General features: G+C 39.1%; 2 protein-coding genes across 6 annotated transcripts in view; one reads left to right on the top strand and one right to left on the bottom strand.

Annotated features, from left to right (window-relative positions):
* LOC119737430 (cytosolic carboxypeptidase 6-like) overlaps positions 1 to 15,192 on the bottom strand; it is a 60,560-nt gene extending 45,368 nt beyond the window's left edge. The window contains exons 1-4 of one of the 3 annotated variants that reach the window (XM_038211784.1): positions 15,065 to 15,192; positions 7,127 to 7,249; positions 6,111 to 6,235; positions 5,553 to 5,647 (exon numbers count right to left, since the gene is read on the bottom strand). In XM_038211784.1, coding sequence (XP_038067712.1) covers positions 5,553 to 5,647; positions 6,111 to 6,235; positions 7,127 to 7,172 — 266 coding nt within the window. In that variant the 5' untranslated portion in view covers positions 7,173 to 7,249; positions 15,065 to 15,192. Of the gene's footprint in view, positions 1 to 5,552; positions 5,648 to 6,110; positions 6,236 to 7,126; positions 7,250 to 13,213; positions 13,366 to 14,761; positions 14,808 to 15,064 lie in introns of those variants that run through there. The other 2 variants (XM_038211782.1, XM_038211783.1) reach the window with 2 other exon arrangements.
* LOC119737432 (ELAV-like protein 1-B) overlaps positions 15,187 to 23,762 on the top strand; it is a 39,206-nt gene continuing 30,630 nt past the window's right edge. For 2 of the 3 annotated variants that reach the window (XM_038211786.1, XM_038211785.1), the window contains exon 1: positions 17,718 to 18,333. In XM_038211786.1, the coding sequence (XP_038067714.1) occupies positions 18,263 to 18,333 (71 nt within the window). In that variant the 5' untranslated portion in view covers positions 17,718 to 18,262. Of the gene's footprint in view, positions 15,318 to 17,717; positions 18,334 to 23,762 lie in introns of those variants that run through there. The other variant, XM_038211787.1, reaches the window with a different exon arrangement.

Genomic DNA, 23,762 nt, shown 5'->3' with positions numbered 1-23,762 from the left:
AGGGAGCTGGGGAAATACAGCAATTGTCTTGGCTAGTCTTACACAGTACTCAGGTTGCCAACTTTCTTATTCTTCTTTTTTGTTCAGGACAATTACAGCCCAACGTGTGGTGCTTTATGCTCGGACTTTACCATTAGCAAGGAACCGCTGGCAATCGTCTAAATCCCTGGGGTAAAAAAACATTTTGGACACTGTGCACTTTGCGTAACATACGATTTATGCCCACATACATTTTACAATGAAGCAATTCATGGTTCAAATGTTAACTTGACAGTAAAATGTAGATTTCTTGTTTTGCATTGACAGTCATACTTGATGTCTTGACATTGATATCATCATACATGTAAAGTTTGGATTGGCCCTACACTGGCATATATGTCTAATTTTTAATTAGGCCATAACAAGTTCAGTGAAAAGTAAGAAATAAAAAAATTGTGACTTTTTCTCTCCAGCGCTACATGTAACTTGGCAAAGAAAATAGCTTTGCACTGGCAGTGATTGCTTTTTAAGTCATTCGCAATAACTCAAAAAATGATTAAATCCTTAAACTTTATACAAGAGAAAGTTCAGACTAATACCCTTTTATAAGACCCCATTTATTTCCATCGGCCTACTTCTCTCATAACCCAGCCACGACGTCTTGCGCCTAACGACGCAGACGATACCAAATGACTATTCCCCTAGACACTGCTCCAGTTCAAATTATTCAATTTTCCACTCGCGTCAGTCCAAATTTAAAACAAAACAAAAATCATACTCCAATATGTTCCCATTTGATGCTCCAAGATAACATTATAGGTTCTTCAGAATCTTTTTTTTTATTAGAAATTTAGAGATTTCTTGTCGTCTCGCAGACGCCTGTACCATGTCTCACGGGGCCCATTAATCTACCAAAAGCTAACACCACATTTACTCGTCGGGGCGAAAAATGATGTTTCTGGGTTTCTGATGCGGGATAATTCACTTTTGGTGAGAGGCGCAGTACATCAGGAATGTGGTGTGCATTAAGAATAATGACGGTGAGATGAGGTGGCATGATGGAGTGGATGAGGGTAATAGAAACAGTTGGCAACGCAGCAAATTAGCTCCAAGTCTGAGATCTGCCGTCGTACAATCGTCATGGAATTGTTGGCTTCAAAAAGCAGAGCTATCTAAGAACGTGCATTAATCCATTCATATCGGGCAGTCAAGTTGGCACAGTGGTTCTTTCCTCGCCTTTCACTTTTGTTACCCAGGTTCAAACCCAGGCAGATACACTTGAATTGGCTTTTCAGACCCTACACTGTATCTGATTACAATAATTACCTGGAGTTTTCTTCCCACCTCTAGACTAGAACTAAATATTTCCTTTACGTACAGGTTTCTTCGTGTACATGAGCATTGAAAAATGTACTTTTGTCCAAGCATTTTTGTGTCTAGTGTCTACATGTAGTTTCACCCTCTGCTGAGGCACACACAAAGTTGCTTTCCTAATTTGAATGGCAACACATTCCCAGAATAAACATTCTCAATAAAACTGGGGCATTCCAAGCTTTGAGACACAATCTATGTATGTAACAAGTCAACCTAAATGTACAGTATATAGCAACACGAGAATCGGCTATTTTGAGCTGAAGCCCACCTAACATATTTTCATGCAACAAGATCAAAACTTCTGCTCCACGTTAGAACCAGTTACCGTATCTCAAAAATGAGCTGCTGAATGTACACAGGTATTAGCTTCAGTGGGTCCAGAAATGGACAATGAATGAAAAATCTCCATTTGATCTGACAGCAACTCACAATACATTACCATACCAAATACCATTGTAACAATACTTGAACAACATGTCCTTGCTCACATGCACAACAATAAAATAAAACCTCGTAAAACTCCGGATTCCACCGTGCCATCCAAATCAATTCCATTTCATCGTAAATCCTCCGTCCGAGTAAAGTGAAGTTGTCTGAGCAATACAGCCCTGAACTTGACACTCATTAGCCGTGACTTCTTTATATCTAGACAATTTAAGTCTGTAATGTCGCGGCTGTCGTTGGCTAGAAGGGAACCGGTGTTTGGTAATCTCGGCAATGAAGATTTCTGGAGCCTTGTTCATTAGCCACAGTCGCATTGTCTTAAGACTAAGTCTGGAACGGCTGTCCCCTCTGATCATGGTCTCCAAATCAGACTGATTGTTACGTGCAAGCAATGAGTCCCATTTTCCTTCACAAACACCCAATGTAGCCTTTTTTCTTCTACCAGTAACGGTATAAAATGGCCAAATTGGTGACTCCAACAAAGAAGTTCTTTTTTTTTTAAAGTGGTACATGCTGATGTTTCTGCCAGTTTAGGTGTTTGTTCAGTGAGTTGAAGGTTTGATATCGCCCCCCCCCCCCTTAAAAATAGAAAAGAGGTGTCAGTTAGCTAATATTGCAATGCTAAGGCAATAATTATACAGTTAATTGATGTCCACCCCTCCCTATTTTTTTCCGAGTCCAGATCATTTCACAATTTTTTGTTCTGGTAAACCATTCCTGCATGAAAAGTTTTTCACTAGGGGAGCTATTGCTTATCAGGACATAAAAAAAAAACAAATTTAAAAAATAATAAAGATATATACCAAAGGCCTCACATCTTTTCAATGACAATTTCACCTTTGCCATTTCATACCTTGATGTATCATCCTGTGGTGACTGGAGTTTTCCAATTTGCCCGGGTGGAGACAATAAGTCTGGAAAGATTTCCAACAAATTACTGTCTCGACATCAAAATATAGAAACCCCGACACCAAAAAAGACAGGACTGCATAGTCAATTCCGTAAGAAATCTACGAGCATCATTAAGACTGTAACCAAATCTCACCGCACCGAGTTTATAGACACTCCCACAGGTCATTTCAGTTTCACACAATGCACCACATTAATTCACTTAAATTCGCTTTCATTAGAGCGCGCATAGCATGCAAATTTACGATACCAGTCAGGATATTGACAACATTACAGCGGGAAATGGCATTCGTATTATGAGCATCAACTCCTGTTTATTTGAGTTAAATCCAAATCTGCAACTAGCATTAAGTCAGAAGTAGGGAGTATCATTCGGGAGCCTCTTTTCCTTCTGATTGATTATTTATACTGATGCAAGCCCAATAATTGTTACTTGAGATTTCAAAGGCAGTTAGATTTAAGGAACCAGACAGATTAATGATGCTATGCTAACGTACCTGACGAGTCATGGTCTGTGATTTGTTTTATGTTCACTGCTGACATTAGCTCTCAAGGAGTAAAAGTTGGGTTAGTGAAAGTGCTGTTGTTGTTTTTTGGGTTTTTTTCAACTTCATTTCACTCTAACTTGCAATGAGATAAATCCTGTCCATTTTGCACCCCAAAAAAATCTAAAAAACAAGTATATCAATATTCAAAACCCGATCTAACTTCGCAAACAAAGAAATTGACTCTTCTCGGCCAAACTAAGCTACTTGCAGATATTTATAGATTTTCACCCAACTTCTTGCTTCACCACTTACCGAAAAGAAATCAATAGAAACAATTGCATGTTGAACAAAGAAGCAGTTTATTCCTCATACAGCCTGCCTTTACAAGTAAACAGAAGAAGCGTGTGCTTCTACATGAAATGCCAAAGAAGAAACTAATCCTGACCATTGGGCCCCTCAAGAGTGCCCTCCTACCGAAGATCTTTAGTCAGCCAGACTGAAGCAGGACTGGCCTTTTGTTAAGGGAGGCCTGACGAAGCAATCCCACACAAAGCTTCAAAGGGATGGGAGGCATTAAGGTTACAGACAATAATGCTCTAGATATGACAGTCAACTCTCGGAATCAATGAAAGTTCAAACGTCATGGGTTACGACGCAGTCCATCTCGGTTGCCTTATTAGACACAGAGTGATCGTAATCAGAACCATCGATTCATTCTCACGTCATTTGAGAAAAATCCAATAAGTACGGATTAACAAGCCTTTTGTTCCTTTTGACAAACGTGTGAAAGCCTAAAAGGGGTTCAGTGCTCCTTGCTTGCTTTAATTATTCCGGCACGTGAGGCTTGACACAAAACACAAAAGGAACGTCATTTAGTCAGCTTAACCTGTACAGAGCAGGGATTTTAGTATTAATGAATGTATCTGATTAACAGTCATTCCGACTCAATCATGTTGCAGTGATGAATGAAGATGAGTGACCGTTAACTATATGCAACAGATAATAAGATTTCATTAACACCTTGTGATTTTTAATTCTTTTTTTATCGAGCAAGCGATAGTTGAGAATTGAAAGGGTCACAACAAAGGCATTTAACCGTTTTAAGCAGTGTTTTGTCTGGTTCAATTGAGAAATTTTAAGTGGAAGCGTTATTAGCGAAGCAAGTCAAGACATCACTTCCTCTGTGTGTCAGCTACGTAGCAAGACACATATTCCGTTCTTTAACACTGTTGTAACTTGTAAGCCAAACAAAGACCACAGATCCGTGATGTTTAAGAAAGTCTGGAGATGATGTGTTTACTTTCTTTATTACTCCAGTATTTTCGTCAACAAATTGAAATTTTGTTGTCAAATACATTTTTATTGAACATTAGATTCCAAATGAAATTACATTGATTTGTCACAGTAATCCGAAATAAATATCAAAGCTGTACAACCTTTGATGCACAACGTAATATCCTAACAAACATAAAAGTAAACAACATTGGAAAAATTTAATCTAATGGATATTTAATTTAACAATAATAGCTTTGTATCAAACAACATCAGCCACAATCAACCACAATACTTGCTTTCCAAGATTTGATCTTAAAAACTAAAACACAATGCTCTCCAGGAAAATGGAGAGATTTATAATTTGGCCATAGAAGGGTACAAAGATCAGGCGAAGACTTTCACAACAGTATACACCCCAACAGTGATGTGTGTAAACCCCACGTGGTCCACACTGCACTATCCACTGACTGACCATGTGATGAATGGAACACGTAATAGAACGTGATGGACCGTACAAGGTCTGTCACCTCAATGAGAAGGGGGGGGGGGTTCATAATCCATATCCCCCTTCGCAGGTGGCTAATCCCAAGGTGTATGGGACACAGAACTAAACTTCTTCTTTAATAATAAATTGGAGGAAAGGAACGTTATAATGCAAGTACTGCATTGAACTATTACCAGGACCAAATTCCTAAGCAAAATAATTCAATGAAGCCACAAACAACCAAGACCCATGAGATTTTGGCTGGTAACCCTTAATACCTGCCACTGTGAAAATAAGGGGGAAGCCCCCTGGTACCACTTATTACTGATTCTTTCAGTAATTTGTTGTCAGTAAACTCTTTTAAATCTGCCAATTTATTTCCAAGACTTTCTTTCAACCAGTTCCAAAAGTGTTTGATATCTCTGCTCTCCAACGATTAAATCTCACAACTTGGTTATTTCCAATTTTAATCCTAATTCAGTTTTTTATTTAAGCAAAACAATTCTTCATTGTTGGAATTGTTTGTGTAAAAAATGGCCTCTCGTGTAGTGCACATTTCTCTTTCTGGAAAAAAATACTTGTAAGGTCAGATATCTTACCATTTAGGACGACTGGATGATTTGACTAGAGGTGACATACCCTCCCGATACAGGCTCTTGGTCTTGCTGAAATTGACGATGTTGAAGATGACTCTCTACAGACGGAAACAAAATCATGTGTTTGAGGATAATGTTTACGAGGCGCATTAATGTCAATGAGCTTCGGTTGCACCCCAAATTGCTCCAATTTCTAAATGTCTTGACTGAAAACGATTGATAAAACTTGCAAAGTTTCAAGAGTGTAGTTTTTCCCTGCTTTCCAGGACAATTGGATTTCTTCTGAACTAATTATTGAAGACAATTAGTGAAAAACAAAATTTGTTTTGCCATCACTTTCATTTATATACATCTAATATATTTTTGGGACAAGAAATCTGGAATATCCTTCAAGAGTTTTCCCCGTAGGTTTTTACATCATCTTTTTCTCTCTAGGTTTCTTCAGGCTTCGATGACGTGCCTCTCCACTTTTCAAAACAGTTAGTTTTATTACCATAGAGAATTTCAATAAATAACCTACAGACGAAGAAGACAATATGCAGAGAATGAACGGCTCATTACCTGGTCTGCTTTGACGTTCTCAACAGTGAAGTTGAACCAGACACGGAAACGAGGATTGCAAGTATCAGGACGGATGAAAAGATCGTACTCATACTCTGTGATGTAATCTACTCTCCCAAGATTCCCTAGTAAACAAAAAAGAAATGTATCACAAGCATCGTCCAGGACTGAGATTGGGGGAAAATGAAAAATCTCCGAAATAAGTCGGTCTTTGTTTGACCTAAGGGAAATTCTAAAGAAGAGGGATAAAAGGAGAACAATGCGAGTACCCCACAAACCCCATCCGTTAAGGTTATGGGCGTCTGTGTGTACACCATGGTGTACTTGCATTGTTCTCCCTTTAACCCTCTTCTTTAGAATTTCCCTTCTGGGGTACCGTTGTAGAAAGATTGACTTATGGAGTACCATTGTTTCCTTTGTGTGAGTACCCCACAAGGTAGCTCTCGTAAACACACGCATACAAATTCAAATTGTGGGCCTTGAACAATAGAGGACAACAGGGTCCACGATTGACCAAAGATCCACTTTTGAGGTGTGTGTACCAAACATATGGGAGGTAAAAGTGCAAACAAAAGAGGGACAGTAGGGGGTCCACCATTGAAGGTGTTTACCCACATGTGTGGGGGCGGGCCGTCACTGCATTATGGGGAAGTTTTTATTGTTTGGGAAATAAGGACTTAGTTATGGGGACTTTCTGCTGTCCCCATAGTGTCTTTGGTCCCCATAGTTCCCATGGGACACCTCATGTGTAGTCCCCACAGTTACGGAACAAGAATGTGTGTGTTCACAAGTTTGTCATGCGAAGCAGGCGATCACACTCAAAGCATGTGACTCGCCTGTGAAGCGTGCGATTCGCCCGCGATTTGCCCACGAAGCAGGAGACAGGTAGTGAAGCCGCCTCCTCGTGAAGCAGGTGAGGCAAAGCCTCGTCAACCACTACACAAAATCCTCTCCAAAAAGTCCACCCTTTCAGGGTTAGAGTGATGATTTTGTCAGTTAACAAAATTTCCCCTTACCACATTCAAAGCAGGCATCAAATATGAGATGTCCCTTCCTAGGCATGCCCGTGTAACCAGGAGGCACCACGGCAAATTTGTTGAGATTACCAACGACGGCATCGTCAGAACTGTCATCACTTCCTGTAAATAGTAAACAACAACAAACAAGCACTATTAATACACTGCTTTTCTACATAGCTAACATAAGTTAGCATTAGAAATGAACAAGTGGAAAATGTCACTGAGTACAAGTACCTTGGAACAGTCATTGATAACGGGTTAAACTGGAACAAAAACACTCAGAGAATGTATGCCAAGGCAAACCAGAGGCTTTATTTTCTCAGGAAGTCAAGTTCTTTTAATGTTCGTGATTCGATTTTGCATTTATTTTACCAGAGTGTTGTCCAGTCAATCATTTCTTTTAGTTGCATTGTATGGTACAATAACTTAACTGTAAATAACCGGAAGAAAATTGATCGGATCACAAAAACTGCTAGAAAAATAATTGGTCTGGAAGTGAAGCAGGTGAACGAAATTGTTGAAATAAATTATCTCACGAAACTGCAGACTATAACTCAGGACCCAACTCATCCTCTGCATTCATCTATACAGTCACTCCCATCAGGAAGATTACGAGCGCTCCCCACACACACAAACCGGTTCAGATTTTCTTTTTTACCTAGTGCCATTCACCTCTATAATTCTAATTTTATCAGATGAATACTGTCTATTTGCAATGTTTTTTTACAATTCAGATTAGACCTTTTTTTAATAAATAACCTAGCATGTCAGCAAGCAAGATTTGAATACTTTTTATAACAATATAGCTTTTTGTTTTTAAGCTTCTCTTTTTTTAAAGTAGGGATTTTTGCTGGTGGTTTTATACTTATTAACTTTTCATAAACTGAAGTTTTCGACTTATGTAAATTTTTAAGTGTCTAAATATATGTATGTTTTTATGTGCACATTGGGAAGAAGAATTTCACTTTTAAAATCTTTCAATTGTGATGAAATAAAATAAAATATTGTAAAATAAATAAATATATATAGCTGTCACACAAAGGAATTGACGTCTTGACTTGCTTTGTTAATAGCACTTCAACTTTAGAATAGAATCACTCTCTCTAGAAGCAGTCATACAGCCTGACAATACACAGAATTCTCAGAAATCTAACACAATCTAGTGAAATGAATATCTTGTGAGTTAAAAAAAAACACAATAAATATAGTTTGTATATATAAGTACACTACCAAAATATCAACAGAAAATGCTTGAATATTCATCTTAATTTTCCAATTTTTAATTTTTATGTGTTTCATGTAAATCAGCAATTTTTATCATTTTGAGCATCTTCAACTTCATTTCTTGACACAGATGAGTGGAAAGGTTATACTGGAGACTAAATCTGCCTTACTTGGCTGGCAACTAGCCAAAAGCAGTAACAAGTGACAATTAACTCAATTAACTCTTTTTTGCATATAGTGGGGTCTCTGCAGGTCTACTAAGTATCCCTAGCTTAATCACTGATCAAAAACTATCATGGCATTTTTCATCAAAATGTTCAATTAAAGATTATAATTGGTTAATGTCTCTCCAACGTTAACTATGACAGGTTATGTTTTTGTCTGTTTAATATTTCTTGTTATTCCAGTACAGGAATTGTTGAATGTGGCCTCAAAAAAATCAAAGAACTGTTTGTCTGAGCTTTAGATATTTAGATATCTGCGTTCACACTTGGTGCATTAGAATTACATTTACATTTTTACCATTTTTATTGCCAAAAAAAGTAAAGAAAATTGAGCGTGACAATATTTCGACATCTTTAATATCAACATATTGATAAATTATATACACGGCCTAACACCTCAAGGTTACCCATATCCAACCATGACTCGTTCATTCCAAAATAATCTCCAATAAATTCAACAACCCAAGAGCAATAAAACGCTTCCTAACAATAACAGAAATGAGATATTAACATTCTAAATTGCATCTCTGAATTCCGTGACTAAAATGCCCAATCTTGCAATTTACACGGCGATTTGATTCCGAAACAAAATTTGTGACAAAAGTCCAGGATATCATTCTGGTGCCTGCATTTAACAACAATGGCGGGAAAACAATCAAAATACAGAATGATTGATACGGTTGTAATAACTACGAACAAAGTGCAACGAGCAGTAAAGTGAATTGGGCAGTGGAGCGGGCACACAGCTTAGGACCAAGATTGTGGCAGTTTCTGCTTGGGCTCTCATAACAATTTATACACACTATACGATTGGGTCCCACCGGACTAAACATCATGCACAGGACCCCCTTTACGCTATCCTGCACAATAATTACAGCAGCAAGGGAAGAAATAACGTTGTGTTTGGCTATGTGAGGTGATGACGGGGCTACACGTAGATTGTTACATGTGTATGCATGTGTGCGTATGGAGGGGGGATGTGTCGAGTTGGTAAATGGATGCACGCGCCCGAGTTCGCACCTCACCAACGCTCATCCCTGTCAGAGTGCATGTAGCGACTGTGAGAAAGTTAATGCGATGGGGGAATTAAAGACATGAACATGTAAAAGAAATTTCAGCAAGGATAACAACAGGCTGGCTTGTGCTAACTTTTGGTACAAGTTTTGAAAAATGGGAGAATCGTTACTTGCACAGTTCATATGTGACTATGTGGCATATCAGTGGCCAAATACTTGTCTATGCATGTCCTAGAGCATTTGACCAACGAACATTGATTGTCAAATCAACAGTGTCCAGTGTTGAAGAATTAAATGAGCAGTTTGAAAACAAAGTGAACCATGATTTTTCCCTAAGGTAAAAATCCAATTTAATGTTACTGAAATGCTAACCCATACAATGGTTATAGACTTACAATGCTTAAGTAATTACGATATTTAAGAGAATTTGTGGACATGGACCACATTTTTACTGAACGCAATTTAAATTGTTACAACCGCATATATACTTGTATTTCTATAGGAATTGATAACAATTGGTACTCTGTAACTAAAGCACACAAGCAGTGTAGAGCACAAGAGATACATAAACGTCACTCATTATACAACCCCAAAACGCAATCCTGTCACTCTGTCAAAGCAAGAAAACAAAGTACAATCTGCACTGATTTCTCAGCCGTCGCCAACATTCACACTTTGCCTCTGCAGATGTTGGCACGTTTCTACCCATCGCCGGCGCCAGGCCTTCGTTTCTAGGAGCCCGTGAATGAACGCCAATGTGATGATGCCTTTATTATTATTACTATTAAATATTATTGTAAACTAGAGTGTAACTAATACAAGGTGTGAGTCTGATTTGATTGGTGAAGAAAAGAGCTGCATGCACTCTGTTGTGTCTGGTAGTTGAAAGGGAAAGACAGTGGGTCTAGCGGTGCAAGATTGAATGATTTGTAGAGGACAATGAGACAAGTGTTGAGTTTTTAATTGACTGCTAGGGAGGCAGTCAAACGTTTAATTAGCAAGTGACAGGAAACACTGTCCAAATTTTCAATTTCAAGTAGGTATTGTACACATAAAAACGGTGGAAAGCATTGACCTGTCAACTGGCATACATCAGAGAACAGGATACCAAGTTCACTTTTGTGTTTTTAAGTTATAGTTTCCTTTCCTTTCCAAGCTTGATTTTAGGAAACTAAAAACAAATCACCTTTTATAGGCTTGGCTGAAAGATTTTGTGAAATCTCTATTAAATGTAATAGAAACAAATGTATTGTAAATGAGAACAATGGGCACAGGTCCTAGACTGTTCTTGATATTTGCATTTGAAATTCTTTCTAGTTACGTGTAAACTTCCTTGGCCTAGAAGGAATTTCCTAGGCTAGCACGCTTTCCACTAGGCCATGCGTTCACCATGTTCACTCGGGTTGAGATTTAATATCTTAATCTGGTGTTGGCCTACTTGTTACTTATTTGTTATTGTATACGTGCTCATGACGGCGCTGTACAATGTGCCGTCTCATGAACGACAACATGCGGGACCGGTTCACGGTTATAAACACTTCATAGTATTAACGTTAGTTTGTATTATATTCGTAACATTTCCAAAGCATGGCATTAGTGCTGTTGAGCGCAATTTAGATACCTTGCGCTTGTTTAAACTTGCGCACGCTCAATTTCCGTGCTGCAAAATGCACATGCAATTTTATAATTGCGCACTACTCGATCAGGAACGGCCGAGCGAGGCACAAAGCTGTATATGTCATCTGTTATGGCCTTAATATGGCGGGAGTTACCTTAGAGTTGTTTCTTGAGTTTTGCAACTCAAAATTAACATTGTATATTGTCTTTCTTGGTCGCCAAACAGGGGGGGGGGGGGGGAAATATGCCAAAACCATAGAGCTGTATATTGTTCTTTATTATACAGCTCTATTGTCAAAACACACACACACAAACGGAGGCCATCCCCCCCCCCCAAAAAAATGATGAAATAATCAGACAACCAAAATTTACAATACTTCCTCCATACCCAAGAATATTCAGGAGAGTGCAAGATACTAAATATTTAAAACCTAGGCCTAGTTATATTCTCTCATGGCAGACTCAGCATAGTCCTGCAAATTTGCGCAAGGTTGCCAATTTGCGATCGCCTCTGCACAATTGTAACGCAAATTTAAATTTTGCAGAGAAATTTGCATTCTTTAGAACTTTCTGCGCAAGTTTAAGCAAGGACCAAGGTTTCCAATTTGCACTCGACAGCGGTCCTACTAAAATGCATCAACCAGTGTCAACTGGCGTCAACAAGCGTCAACGGTCGTCAACCCAGTGTCAACAAACTTCGTATAGGCTTTTGAACATAAAAAGTAACTTTATATCATAGAAATGGTGACAATGAACACTTCTGCATAAAAAAGTAAGTTAAACTTATTTGGAAAAGTTGTGTTTGAATGCAAAAACTACGATGAGTTTGTCGATGTGTTGGCCGCCATCTTGTGTACATTAAGCCGAGATACATACTCGCATGTGTGCTAACAAACAAGATGGCGGCCAATACTAAATCGACAAATTCGTTGTAGTTTTTGCATTTAAAATCAACTTTTTAAAACATTTTTATCTTCAGTTTTTATGCAGCAGGTGTTCGGTGTCACTTTTGCTATCATATAAAGCTACTTTCCATATTCAAAAGCCTATACAAAATTTGTTGACGCTGGGTTGACGATCGTTGCCATTAGTTGACGCCAGTTGACGCTTGTTGGGCGATCATGTAGTGTAGGGCCCCTGTTTTGTTTTGATCAAATTAAAGTCAAAAACGTTTTTCATTGGTCAAAAATCATCTTTACAATCAAAAGCAGACTTTTCTCAATTCTAATGACACCCGTTTGCAATTTTGAACAGTTTCTTGGGGTAGAAATCACGATTTTCCTGCGCGGTTTGTGCCTTGCGATTCAGCACGCCATGCGTGCTCACAGTACATCACGCGGTGATCGCCATCTTTATTTCCGAGTTGCGTGTTGTCGTCGCGCTGTCATCGTCATTTTACCCCTAAATTTCCCTCAAAAAATCGAAACCCTGCCCTCTATCTATGACATAGCTGTTTATTAAGAATGCCGCCAACTAGTTTGGTCGGTCTAATAATTTTAAAGTGGATTTTGTTCCCTTATATCCCCTACACTACACGATCGCCACTGGCACTTGTTGACGCATTTTTTAGCTAAAGCCTAAGCTACCCCTTCACGGCCTTGACGCTTCCCCCTCGACATTGGCGTGAAAGCCAAACCGCTTTAATGAAACAATTACATGCTAATTCACAAATATATCAACCAAACAGATACTCTTCTTCACGCGGGAATTTTGTAAATGATTTCAAAAGCAATAAACATGAATCGTGATCAATGACAATGGCCATGATCAGCATGATGGCATATCATGCAATGCATAATGTTGCCAATGGCAACGTGCATTTGCTGTCACTGTCAAGTTGTGTCCGTATTTTTTCGCTCCATTTTGGCACAAATGTCCCACGAAACTGCAAGACCCCAGTCCATTTTCATCGACAGTTATTAATGATTCAACAGTTACCACTCAACCACCAATCGGATATGTAGTAAGCTCAAAAAATGCAAAGTTATTCGACATAACCTTACCCGAATCCGCTGGCTTGTCCGCCATTTTGGATGAAACTGCAGGCCGCAAAAACGACGGCTATTTTCTGTTTTAAAAGTTATCCGTGCAACAGCCGTCTAATTTATGCGATCTCTGTTTTCCTCAAAGATCGAAATACAGTCTTGTTCCCCATTTTTAGCAACAGTAAACAAGTTGTAACTTTAACACCTTTTTATCGATCGTACTGTACAAGTGATACATGTCCACTAAATTTGTTGAAAAAAAGATCAAATTTCAACACTTTCTGACATATGTTTACAATAGGTGGGAAAACGTGAAGCAAGAGATTTTTTATCAATTTGATAACAAACTTTATCATTCAATCTCGCAATTGACGTGTCTCTCTGTCCTTCTGATTTTCGTCCCGCTACGCCTTCAAACTGAGATGTATGTTAATATCACGCGCCCTCTATAGATGACAGGCAAATAACGTAGTATTGTTCACTCGAAGATCCAGCGGGCCCTATTAGAGTGACTTTTTCCTCAACGAAGTTTTAATGCATGCACAACTTTAATTATATTGACCTTGCTCAAGTTTCGGAAATTTCAGTTATGGTTTTGCGCCAGATTTAACGACCAAATACACTTAAAATCGACTAAGAGTCAGCCACAAGGCATATACACAAGAGCTCTGTAAAACTGGTCCTAAAAAAAAGTACTGATGGGGAGTAACTTTTAATCGATGCTTCGATTTGAATCAACTTTTGAAGAAAAAAAAATAGAGCCTGATGTTTCGACTCTATAACACGATCTTTTCCAATAAATTGGAATAATCATTATAGCGGCACATTTCCCGGTCGCAGCAATCTACTCATTTAAAGGGTGACAGACTTCGAAGGAAGGGAGAAAAGGAATCGTTGTCAGGAGTGAACCGAGCCACGGAAAATAATTTTAAATAATTCATAAACATTTTTAATAATATATCTAATTATATAGTCCATAAACTTCTAAAGAAACGTTCGTCTGTAGATAAAGTGGTTTTTTTTTTAATGTCCACTTCCCTAACGGTGAAACAAGTTTCAAAAAACCTAAACGGAACACGGGAGGTATAACTCTTCACATTCAATATGTTGCATGCACAATTATATCTTAAAGGGAACAAATACTTCATAACCACAACCACAGAATACACCATGTTGTCACTCAAGCCATTAAAATGGATGTTTCCCGAAATCTTGCGAGTCGGAACTACTTTCTGAAGGTGCTTTTGAAATGCCAGCCACAATTCGCAAAAACACCTGTCGGTCGGTTGTCGCACGCGCCAAAAGGCCAATCGAATTGCTAAATGACTCGTAATTTGCATAATAATGGCACAAAGTCTTCCAATCGAGAAACTTAACATGCCAGGCTGTAACAATCACACTGTTGCATTGTGTCTGCCCTGACATAGTTCTTCACTGCCATACAGTCCTATTCACAGTTAAAAATGAAGTCAACACATCTATTTAAGACATATCCGTGCGACAATTACGTTGGTTTCATTTTGCAATTTGGTAATTATGAACAGTTGGACGGTGTTGCACTTTTACCACTAGTTGAGTATATTTTGTACGATATCATGCCGATCCATGGTCGATTTCAGGCTCGTTTAAATAGGCCTGGACTAAAAGACCACTCCAGTGTTTCCAATCACTGAAGAGTAACACGTACACCTGTCTTCAAACAGCAGCTGAATAAAAACAAAAGGGCTTTGTTTTACATTTCGGGTATGAAGGCACCTGGGATTCCTATTGTTGGGCGATTCATTCAGGCCTGGTGTGTCGTCAGAGTAGGGTTATATTGAAACTCTTGGCTTTCAAGAAAGGAATCCTCCCTTCATAAGTGAAACGTACCGGTGATGTCAAACCAATGTTGGATCTCTCAGTCGACAGAACTGAGGTCGTGTGTGCCAACAGTTAGCTGGCTGGCCGGCCGGCCATTAGTGTGCGAATAGAAGGAAACAAGTTCGGACTTCACTGAACAACTTCTTGGACTTCCCGCCCAAATATCTTGCCAGTAGGCCTAGATGTGATTCACCACTTGATCTGAAAACGAGACACCATCAACATGATTTTGATTCCAAGCCTGCAACAGAAGCACAATATGGTTGGTTCCCATGGATAATATCGTCTCTGATATAAGATTGAGATTTTGTTCAATAAATCAACAAATGTTAGCGCTGTCTGACTAATGACTATACCGCGCTTTTAAATGTGTGTCGTGTAAAACCCAATAGGCCTATTCAAAATTGACAACTTATTGATTTTTATCAATAGATCTACACTGAAATCAATAAAGACTGACAGGTACAACAGCCAGCTGACACAGTTGTGTAAATAAAAAAAAAAAAGCAAACAAATTCAGGAACAAATGTGAAAAATCAACACACATGTGGCTAATGTAAATTTACACATTCACTAATATTTACACAAATTTATGGCTTTTTAAAAACCCCATGTGGCACTGAACTGAAATCTACATAAATACCGAAGCCACTAAAACGTATTCAAAATAGTGAGGCGTTGGAATTGTCAATCTGGTTGACAAAATTGCGTTTTATATGCGCCTTTGTTTGATCGTGGCCACACACACCTTTATTATTTTTGTTCGTGTAGGCCTATAGACCACATAGCTAGGTCGGTATGGATCTAGCTTTTTGGAAATTGGGGGGGGGGGGGGTGATGTAAAAGGAGGGGTGGAGTCTATAAAGGAGTCCCAAAGGCACGTCCTGCATGCTCAGGGGGTCCGGGGCATGCCCCCCCCCCCCCCCCCCCCGGGAAAACTGTTGAAATCTACGATGATTTCTCCTGCATTCTAAGGCACTTCAAGAGTACATTTAGGAAATGTAGCATCCATTTATTTTGTGGCCCCATTTTACTAGTTTCATAACATTCGGCGGCTGAATGGGAGGCAACCCCTTCCCTTAGATTCACTACTGGTCGGATAGTTTTTAAGCGTACACTGCTATCTGAGGAATTGCATAGTGCGGATTCATTACATCGCTTCTGAATCAGCTATTGAGTTTCAATGAAATTTGGAATGTAGGCCGCCTATTGTGTATACTGGCTTGAGTCCACACGGCATCCACGATTTTCGCACATGGAGCGAATTGGCATTCCTGTATAAACCCGGGTTGCAATGTGGGAGGAGTATAGTATTCCTGAGTCCAAGTCACGCCTAATCTTGCTATTGTTCTATCCTTTCCCATATTGTAGACTAATAGCAAATTGACAGACTTGAAGATTTTTTTCATTAACATAACAAAAAATTGCATTGTTTTTCAATAAGAAAGAGTTATTTAAACCATTGTTTTCCGGGAAATGAAAAGTGTGGTTCGAGCGGCCGATTTCTTCATGCGAAGATTGCACGGTTTGGTTCCATCGTGGTCAGGCTGTTCTTGTCTTATTTGAGCCAATGCAGACTGCCAATCATGTAAACAAAACAGTTCGCGACCCTCAAACTCACAAATTGTTACAATGTAATACATTTTTTAATCGAACCGACTTATGTAATAAAATCAAAGGCGGTTTTGTTGTACATGTTCAGCGCACTGCGCGCACCGCCACATACCTGGCCCTTGACAATGGATACAAATGCAGCAACATAGAAAGTAGTACCCAGAAACTATTCTTCGAAATTTGCTAACGAAAAAAACTCCATGTTCAGTTGGTTATGCAAAATACGGAGGAGAAAATCTGTTCATAACTACTATCATCCTGCATCATGAGCTTTGCCTTGCGCTCATGATGATGTACAACACGGGCTCATCCTGGATAGAATCTGCCTCCACCGCTACGTATGATTTGCGCCCTCACTCGCCGGCTGTGAGTAGTCTGTGCTAGTGGTCAAACGGACATAACTGCTTCGCGCACGATTTATTATTAAAAAAAAAAAAGCAAGCCAATTTTGTGGCAACGCAGCACGGTGCCACAAAATTTGCCTTTTTTATAATAAATCTTCTCCCCCTTTTTTTTCATTCTTGAGGGGTGGTTGAAAAGGAAAAGTACGGACCAAAACGTATGTTTGTAATAACAATTCCATAATATTTGTTTATAGGCTACATTTGCACTGAGTTGTTCAAATGGTTAAAATGATAAACTTTTATCTTATTGCCTATATATTATTGAAATGTGTCATATCAACTCAGCACAAGAAAATAAAATAATAATAATTTGATTCGTTTCAACTCGTAGCGCATTAAAGAAATTAACAAGTCACAGTGAACTGGATTCATTGCAATTGCATGATAAAATGAAGTCCATAAATGCATTCGAACAATTGATTAAAATGTCTTACTCGCTACTCTTTAGTTGACAACAGAAACGGTATCACACCGAAATATTTGATAGACAGTAAACAAAAATCAGAAAATGGTGGGGGGAAAACCATTGCATTTCCTGATGTAGCGCAATTATTATTCATTATATTCCGACGTAAACACAGCCAGACATCACCGACACGCGACTGGACAAATCACAATCTAATTATGCGGCGTAGTGATATTCATCTGCTGACGGGCCCAGCTGGTGCGTGATCCGTCTTCACGATATAAAAGCCAATACTGCACGTTGTCTGTATTTTTGTTCGGTACACACATCCGTACGTTGTGTTATCTGTAGGAGTTGACAAGTCATTTCGTTGTACCGAAAATTTCCCTTATTTAAGCCGTTTTCCCTTCGTTTGCAACTGATAATTTTGCGTCGGCCACCTAGGGCAGCTTTTAGTGCTTACTGCTGTGTAGTGTTTTATACGGCATTACTAGAGGAGAGGACATTTTCGTATTGTTAGGGCTATTACTTAGTCTAACCGGTGAGGTCACCCCTACGTCGTTGTATTTTTACGACCGGCCGAAACCGACTTCGTAATCCCTCCACCGTCTCTGAAGAAACAAAATACAGTCATTCTGACTCACGCGACTATTTCCATTCCAAGTCGGGTCCTGGTTAACACGGGAGCCGATTTTCGTCTCTGCTGATAACAAAACCCAGGGCGACATTTCTCGGATTAGCACCCTGACGGAGCCTTGGTCAGGAGTTGACCCCGCCGCTTGCATGAATTGTGTGTACCAATCCACGGAGTTTACCAGGTCTTCGGACGATTACCCGGGTTCAGACTCTGTAAGGTAAGTCAAAAGCACCAAGGAAGCACGTGTGTTTTCCCTACTTTCAACTCATCAGCTCATGGTATTAGCTGGACTCTCATTTCTTTGCTTTGTGTATTTTTTTTTTAACCTTTAACTATCCACGTTTCCTCGATTCTCTGAGGGCAAAACCAATGAATTGTCAACAACAAGACGACCGGTACTGTAGTTGTGTTACTGAGAAAAAGAACTTAGCGTGGCCTTCGACCGTCACCTAACGTGCGGCCCTCCATTTTGTTTTGTTTTAGGAATGTTTCTGGAAAATTCTGTTCACCAAAAGGTGAAACTGCGCCGGTTAGATGGCTTCAGTTTCACCATAAAAACTATTATATTAACTTGCCCCACAACAATGGAAATAGGGAATTGACAAGGCTCAATGTTGATTGGTCAAATAAAAATTTTGAAACCCCTTTTTTTGATCAGTTTTTTTTATGTTGGAAATTATCAATTATGTTGGAACCCCATTTAAAAAGAGGTAGGCCTACAACATGTAGGCCTAGGCCTACGTAGACCCAATTCAGAAATTTGTCATTTCCTCCCCAAACTTAGAAACTATCCATGCAGAAACCAGACCCTCACTGCACTGGTCATGCTGGTTTTATAGTTAGACAACGGTGGTTTGGCAGAAATATGAAGTTTATTAATGTTGGATCTTGTATTTATAAATTGGGTGACGACCAAAATCTCCTAACCAATTTGGGTTGATATATCATCTTGATTTACCAAGTTCCACAATTCCAGAATTAACTAGGCCTACAAACAATACTAGCCTAAGTGTTTTCCAAGTTGGCTTAAAAAGGAGCAATACAACTAGGCCTAGGCCTACTGTGAAACTGACCATGCTGACCAGTTAGCTTGAAGATTCTCAAGATTTGAGAAAGAAAAGATAAAGTAAGAAAAGATTGAAATGTAAACCTCTGCAGTAGATAGTCTTTTTCAGAGTTTCTTTGAAACCAGCAAAAGGGAAACAAAAACCTGTTGTGGGCAAAACCACACTGTGTATGCAGAAAAAGTTCCGGGTTTTAAGTCGTGGTAGCTGGCAGCAGCTGATAAGCCATTTTGCCGTGGTGTCCTTGACAAAGTTTAGACTCATGCTCGGTGAAGTGTTGTGCCACGCGACTCGCCGTATACGGTCGCGTGCCAGGGGTACCGTGCGGGCCTCGTCTGGCCCTCTAAGCGTGCCACCCGTCAATCAGTACAGCACGGGGGCAAGTAACCCGAGTTGGACCCATGCTAGGCCCATCAGTATCGACCCTTACATTGCCGCACGTGGTCGGCACGCGCCATGGGTAGACCTTGGCGCGGAGCCCATTGTGTAGTGGCCCCTCACCATGGACAAAAAGGGCTTATCCCAATTCTCACAATGTGGGTTCGTGGGCTTTTAGTTTCCGAACCAAAACCACAGGGCTAGCAGCAGTGTGCACAAAGAAACCGTTATGGTGATGAAGTGTAGTTACTTAAAAAGTGCCATGGTATTTTATAGTGACCGAAAAAAAATAAAAATAGGCGATGGTAATTTTACCTTCAGAACACTAGGTTAAGGTTAATGAAAAATTTGTTATACAATTTAACAAAACTTTTAGAGAACATTTTGCTTCTGTGACCTACAAATTTCTTATGCTCAAGTCTTTTAAGACAAGAACAACCTTCATTTTTTAGAATTATTAGATTTCCTGAACTTACTTCCTGTTCTATGAAGTAGACTGCCAGTAAAACACAATTTTTTTTTTAAATTCAAGATGCCTGTTACATCCTTGTGGTCATTTGAAAAGAAACAGTTCATAGCTTGGGTTTGTATTGATTTCAGTAATTACATTCACAGTCATGTCATTGTTGGTTGAGATTGGTAGTCCTAATGGAGTGTGTACATGCACTCCATTCCATGTTCACTTATGTACAATGTGTACACTACAAAAATTGCACTTCAACAACATGGCTGACTGTACGCCATGCACGCACTGTAGCGGGGCATGATCCATGGCATATGCGTTGGCCGTTTTCCAACAGACAACACGAATTGGGGATCTTTTTTTGAGGAAATAAGCTTCTAAATTAAACCCCTGGCCTTGCCTTGTGAATCGTTCATTAAATATTGGCTTTCCTCTCGAGCATGGTCATGTGTTTTAGTGTGGCATGTGTACAGTGTACATGCAGACATAGTAAATGTACATGTTAAAGTGAGCCTTTTTCAACGTTCATTTACTTTCATACCACTGTACATGGAACAAGTCTGTACTGTTTTGTTGTTGAATGCCACATCATGATGGTGGACAAAACAGGAAATGTTCAGCACGGTTCATATTATGTATCAAAACAGCAGAAATGAGCTATCAGGATTACAGTTAATGTGTATATCCTGACACAGTTGTCGTTATTTTTCACTGCAGTTAGTCTTAGTTATTGGTCCAAATGGTTTATACTGTTTTCTTTCCATTCTTTGCTGAAGGTTTCAATCCAAAGTTGATTGAACAAGATTTTCAATTGCTAATCATTATGCTCATCGTCTCATGTACTATTTCTAGTTTTCTCACAAAGTAGCTGTTTACAAAAAAGTTAATAGCTTGACTTCCTAATATTCCGAATACTTGTTGTAAATGTTCCATTACAGAAATTGCCCATCAGATGAAGCACAATAAGGCCATTTGTGCTGCATACTATAGTTTCCATTTTTAGTGTCATGAAAATCTGACTCGAAGAAGATCATTACCGGTACTCTAAAACGAAGCCTTAATGTAGTGCTTACAGCAGGATAGTCACAGGGATTCGATCTAGTCGCAAAATTGGCCAGATTGCAAGAAGAAATCATTCGTGTGCTTGTATATTAGACGGGACTTAACCCATATAACCTGGCATTGTATTGTTGCTTTGTCTGGTTTCCACAAAGCGTTGGAACAACATTAATGTATAGCGTGGTTGAGTGTTGTAATTATGGCCGGTTATTAGTACGCTTGTCACCTCAAGACAGCCAGCTGAGCCCATAGAAGCCCAACGAGGCTTTGCTTGATCCCAACACTGCAGCTGTGTACTGTTTGCGAAATTACCTGTTTTTATTGTTGGCCAAACCATGGTTTTTCTTTTTTTTATTAGGGCAACACAGGAAAAAAAACCAGAATGTAGGCTCTGTCAAACACTTTGTTGCCTCGCTTTGTGCTTGTTGAATGATTGCGTTAAAATTGAAGGGAACCATACTTCCATTAAAACTCCACTGTTGATTGATATTTGGGGGTTTGGGAGGCAATAATTTTTACCAATACATCACACATATTTTGTGTGTGGAATATTTGCGCAAATGAAACCATGATTTACTTATTGCCATTAAAAAAAACCCAGTATATCCGGAGTACTTTGCATTGTTTCAAAGGTTAGAAACTCAAAACTCCAAGAATTGCAATAACATCTGTGAAAATGAGCATATTAACCTGGTCTAGCCTAGAAAGCCAGCGATTCATGGAAAGGGCATCTGCTTTATTCTATGCCATTTTTCAGCTGTTGAAACACTTCAACATCAGAACCCCATCCCAGTGCTTGCCATGCCGTTGTGCTGAAATTCTTGAGATGACTTTACAGTCCAATTTTTATTATCATTCCATTCTATAACTTTAAAAATAAACACATTCCTTTAACATGAACTCGCTGGGCATTTATATTTTGCAGAAAGGAAGCCTCCTGAATTCATACAGTTGACTTGGTTCTGCAGTCAATTATGTTTATTTTTTTACTAATTAGTGTTGTTGCTAGTGATACATTTTAGATTTTAGGTGCCAACAGTCCACTTAATTTACTAATAAGATTTTTTTTTTTAAATATAGAGTGTTCTCCAATAGACATAAAATAATATATTATTTTCAAACATATCTAATAGTAATCATAATTTTCATTCCACAAGATACATGTATGTATTTCCTTGATCTTGCTCTTCATTCTGATAGTCAACTGCACATAAAAACATGCATGAAATGTCTGGGGAAATGCGTTGACATATTACACTCTATATTAAGCCAAGTGGCATTCCACTTGCAGTCGCTGCACTGATGCATGATATTAAAGAACTAATTGTGATGATAAAACAAATTGCATTCGACACCCATCATGGAAAGCATATCCCGAGCACCAATCACACTGGCATAGGATTGCATCAGAAATAAATACCACTGTCATAAACAATTTGGCCTGTAAGAATCTCACTGAACTTGATGACGCCCAGCAATTTCCATGCTTTGTTGCAGTTAGAGAATTAAGGTCAAGCGAAGCCATGAAATATGCCAGCACGATGACATCGTGTTACTCCAGTGGTAAAAAAAGAAGAGAATAACCAATGCCACACATCCCAGATTGCTTTACATGTAAGCCAATGCATCGTTCTTGGTAGAGGACGGCCATCTTGTCAGTGGAGTCAATTACAAAAAGTCTTGTGGCTTGTGCCATTATAACGCACTGCGTGCATTGCAGCCAGCTGTCAGCGCGCATGTGTACATTGCTTCTTGCTATCATCTGAACCCATTTCCACTTACATCATCGTCATCCATGGACTACATGAACTAGATTAAGATGGCTGGCTGCAGCTTGAGCCAGACACACAAGGCCATGGTAGGAGAAAGCCTATTGTTATTGATAGTGAATCATCCTTCTCTCTGTGCTTATTTGGGCAAACCTGACCGCCGTGTGACACGTTCACATAGACTGGCAACCCTAATCTAGTGCGCGAGATGGAATTTATTACGTTGATATAAATGTGATGTGCTCCACTTGGCATTATTCTTGCGCTCGTGCACTGCAGGTTATAGTTATGTTCATGTGTATTGCTTGTTGCAAAAAATTAATAAATAATTTTCAACATTAGATTAATAAATTGTGCCCAAAATCAATAAATTGCAATTTAAAAAAAAATGGGGGGAAAATGGGGGGGGGGCACAATACGGAAAGGAAATCTAAGATTTTTCCTGGCAAAATGGGTTTGAAGCTATTTAATGAAAGAAGACAAAAGATGACCTTTACTCTCACAGCTAGTAACATTATAATACTCCTCTGCCTCAAATTTCAATTTCCTTAAGTAGTTGCAATAAAAACCTGACATGAACTGATATAATCCTCGGCACATTTGAACCATTCGCCCACGAAGGATGATTTTAATTACTTTTTCCACCCAATCACTTACACCCAACCCATAAATCCAGTTGATCTGGCCCGAACTATAAAAGGAAATGGGTTTAATTAAGACGATCGTTTATATCAATCATTGCATGAACTGTATGAAAGTAATGGTCCGAGAAGGCCAAAGACAGCACTTCACTTTATGCCATCAAATTTATTATCTTCGTGTGTACCAGCAACACTGTACTTCCAAGATTTTGTTGTGTGAGATTGATAATCTAGTGAATCGTGTGGGTTTTTTGTTTGTGTATGGTCATTGT

Source organism: Patiria miniata, unplaced genomic scaffold (genome assembly GCF_015706575.1).
Source record: "Patiria miniata isolate m_02_andy unplaced genomic scaffold, ASM1570657v1 HiC_scaffold_3, whole genome shotgun sequence".
NCBI classification, from domain to species: Eukaryota; Metazoa; Echinodermata; class Asteroidea; order Valvatida; family Asterinidae; genus Patiria; species Patiria miniata.
This window is presented reverse-complemented; position numbering and strand designations above follow the sequence as displayed.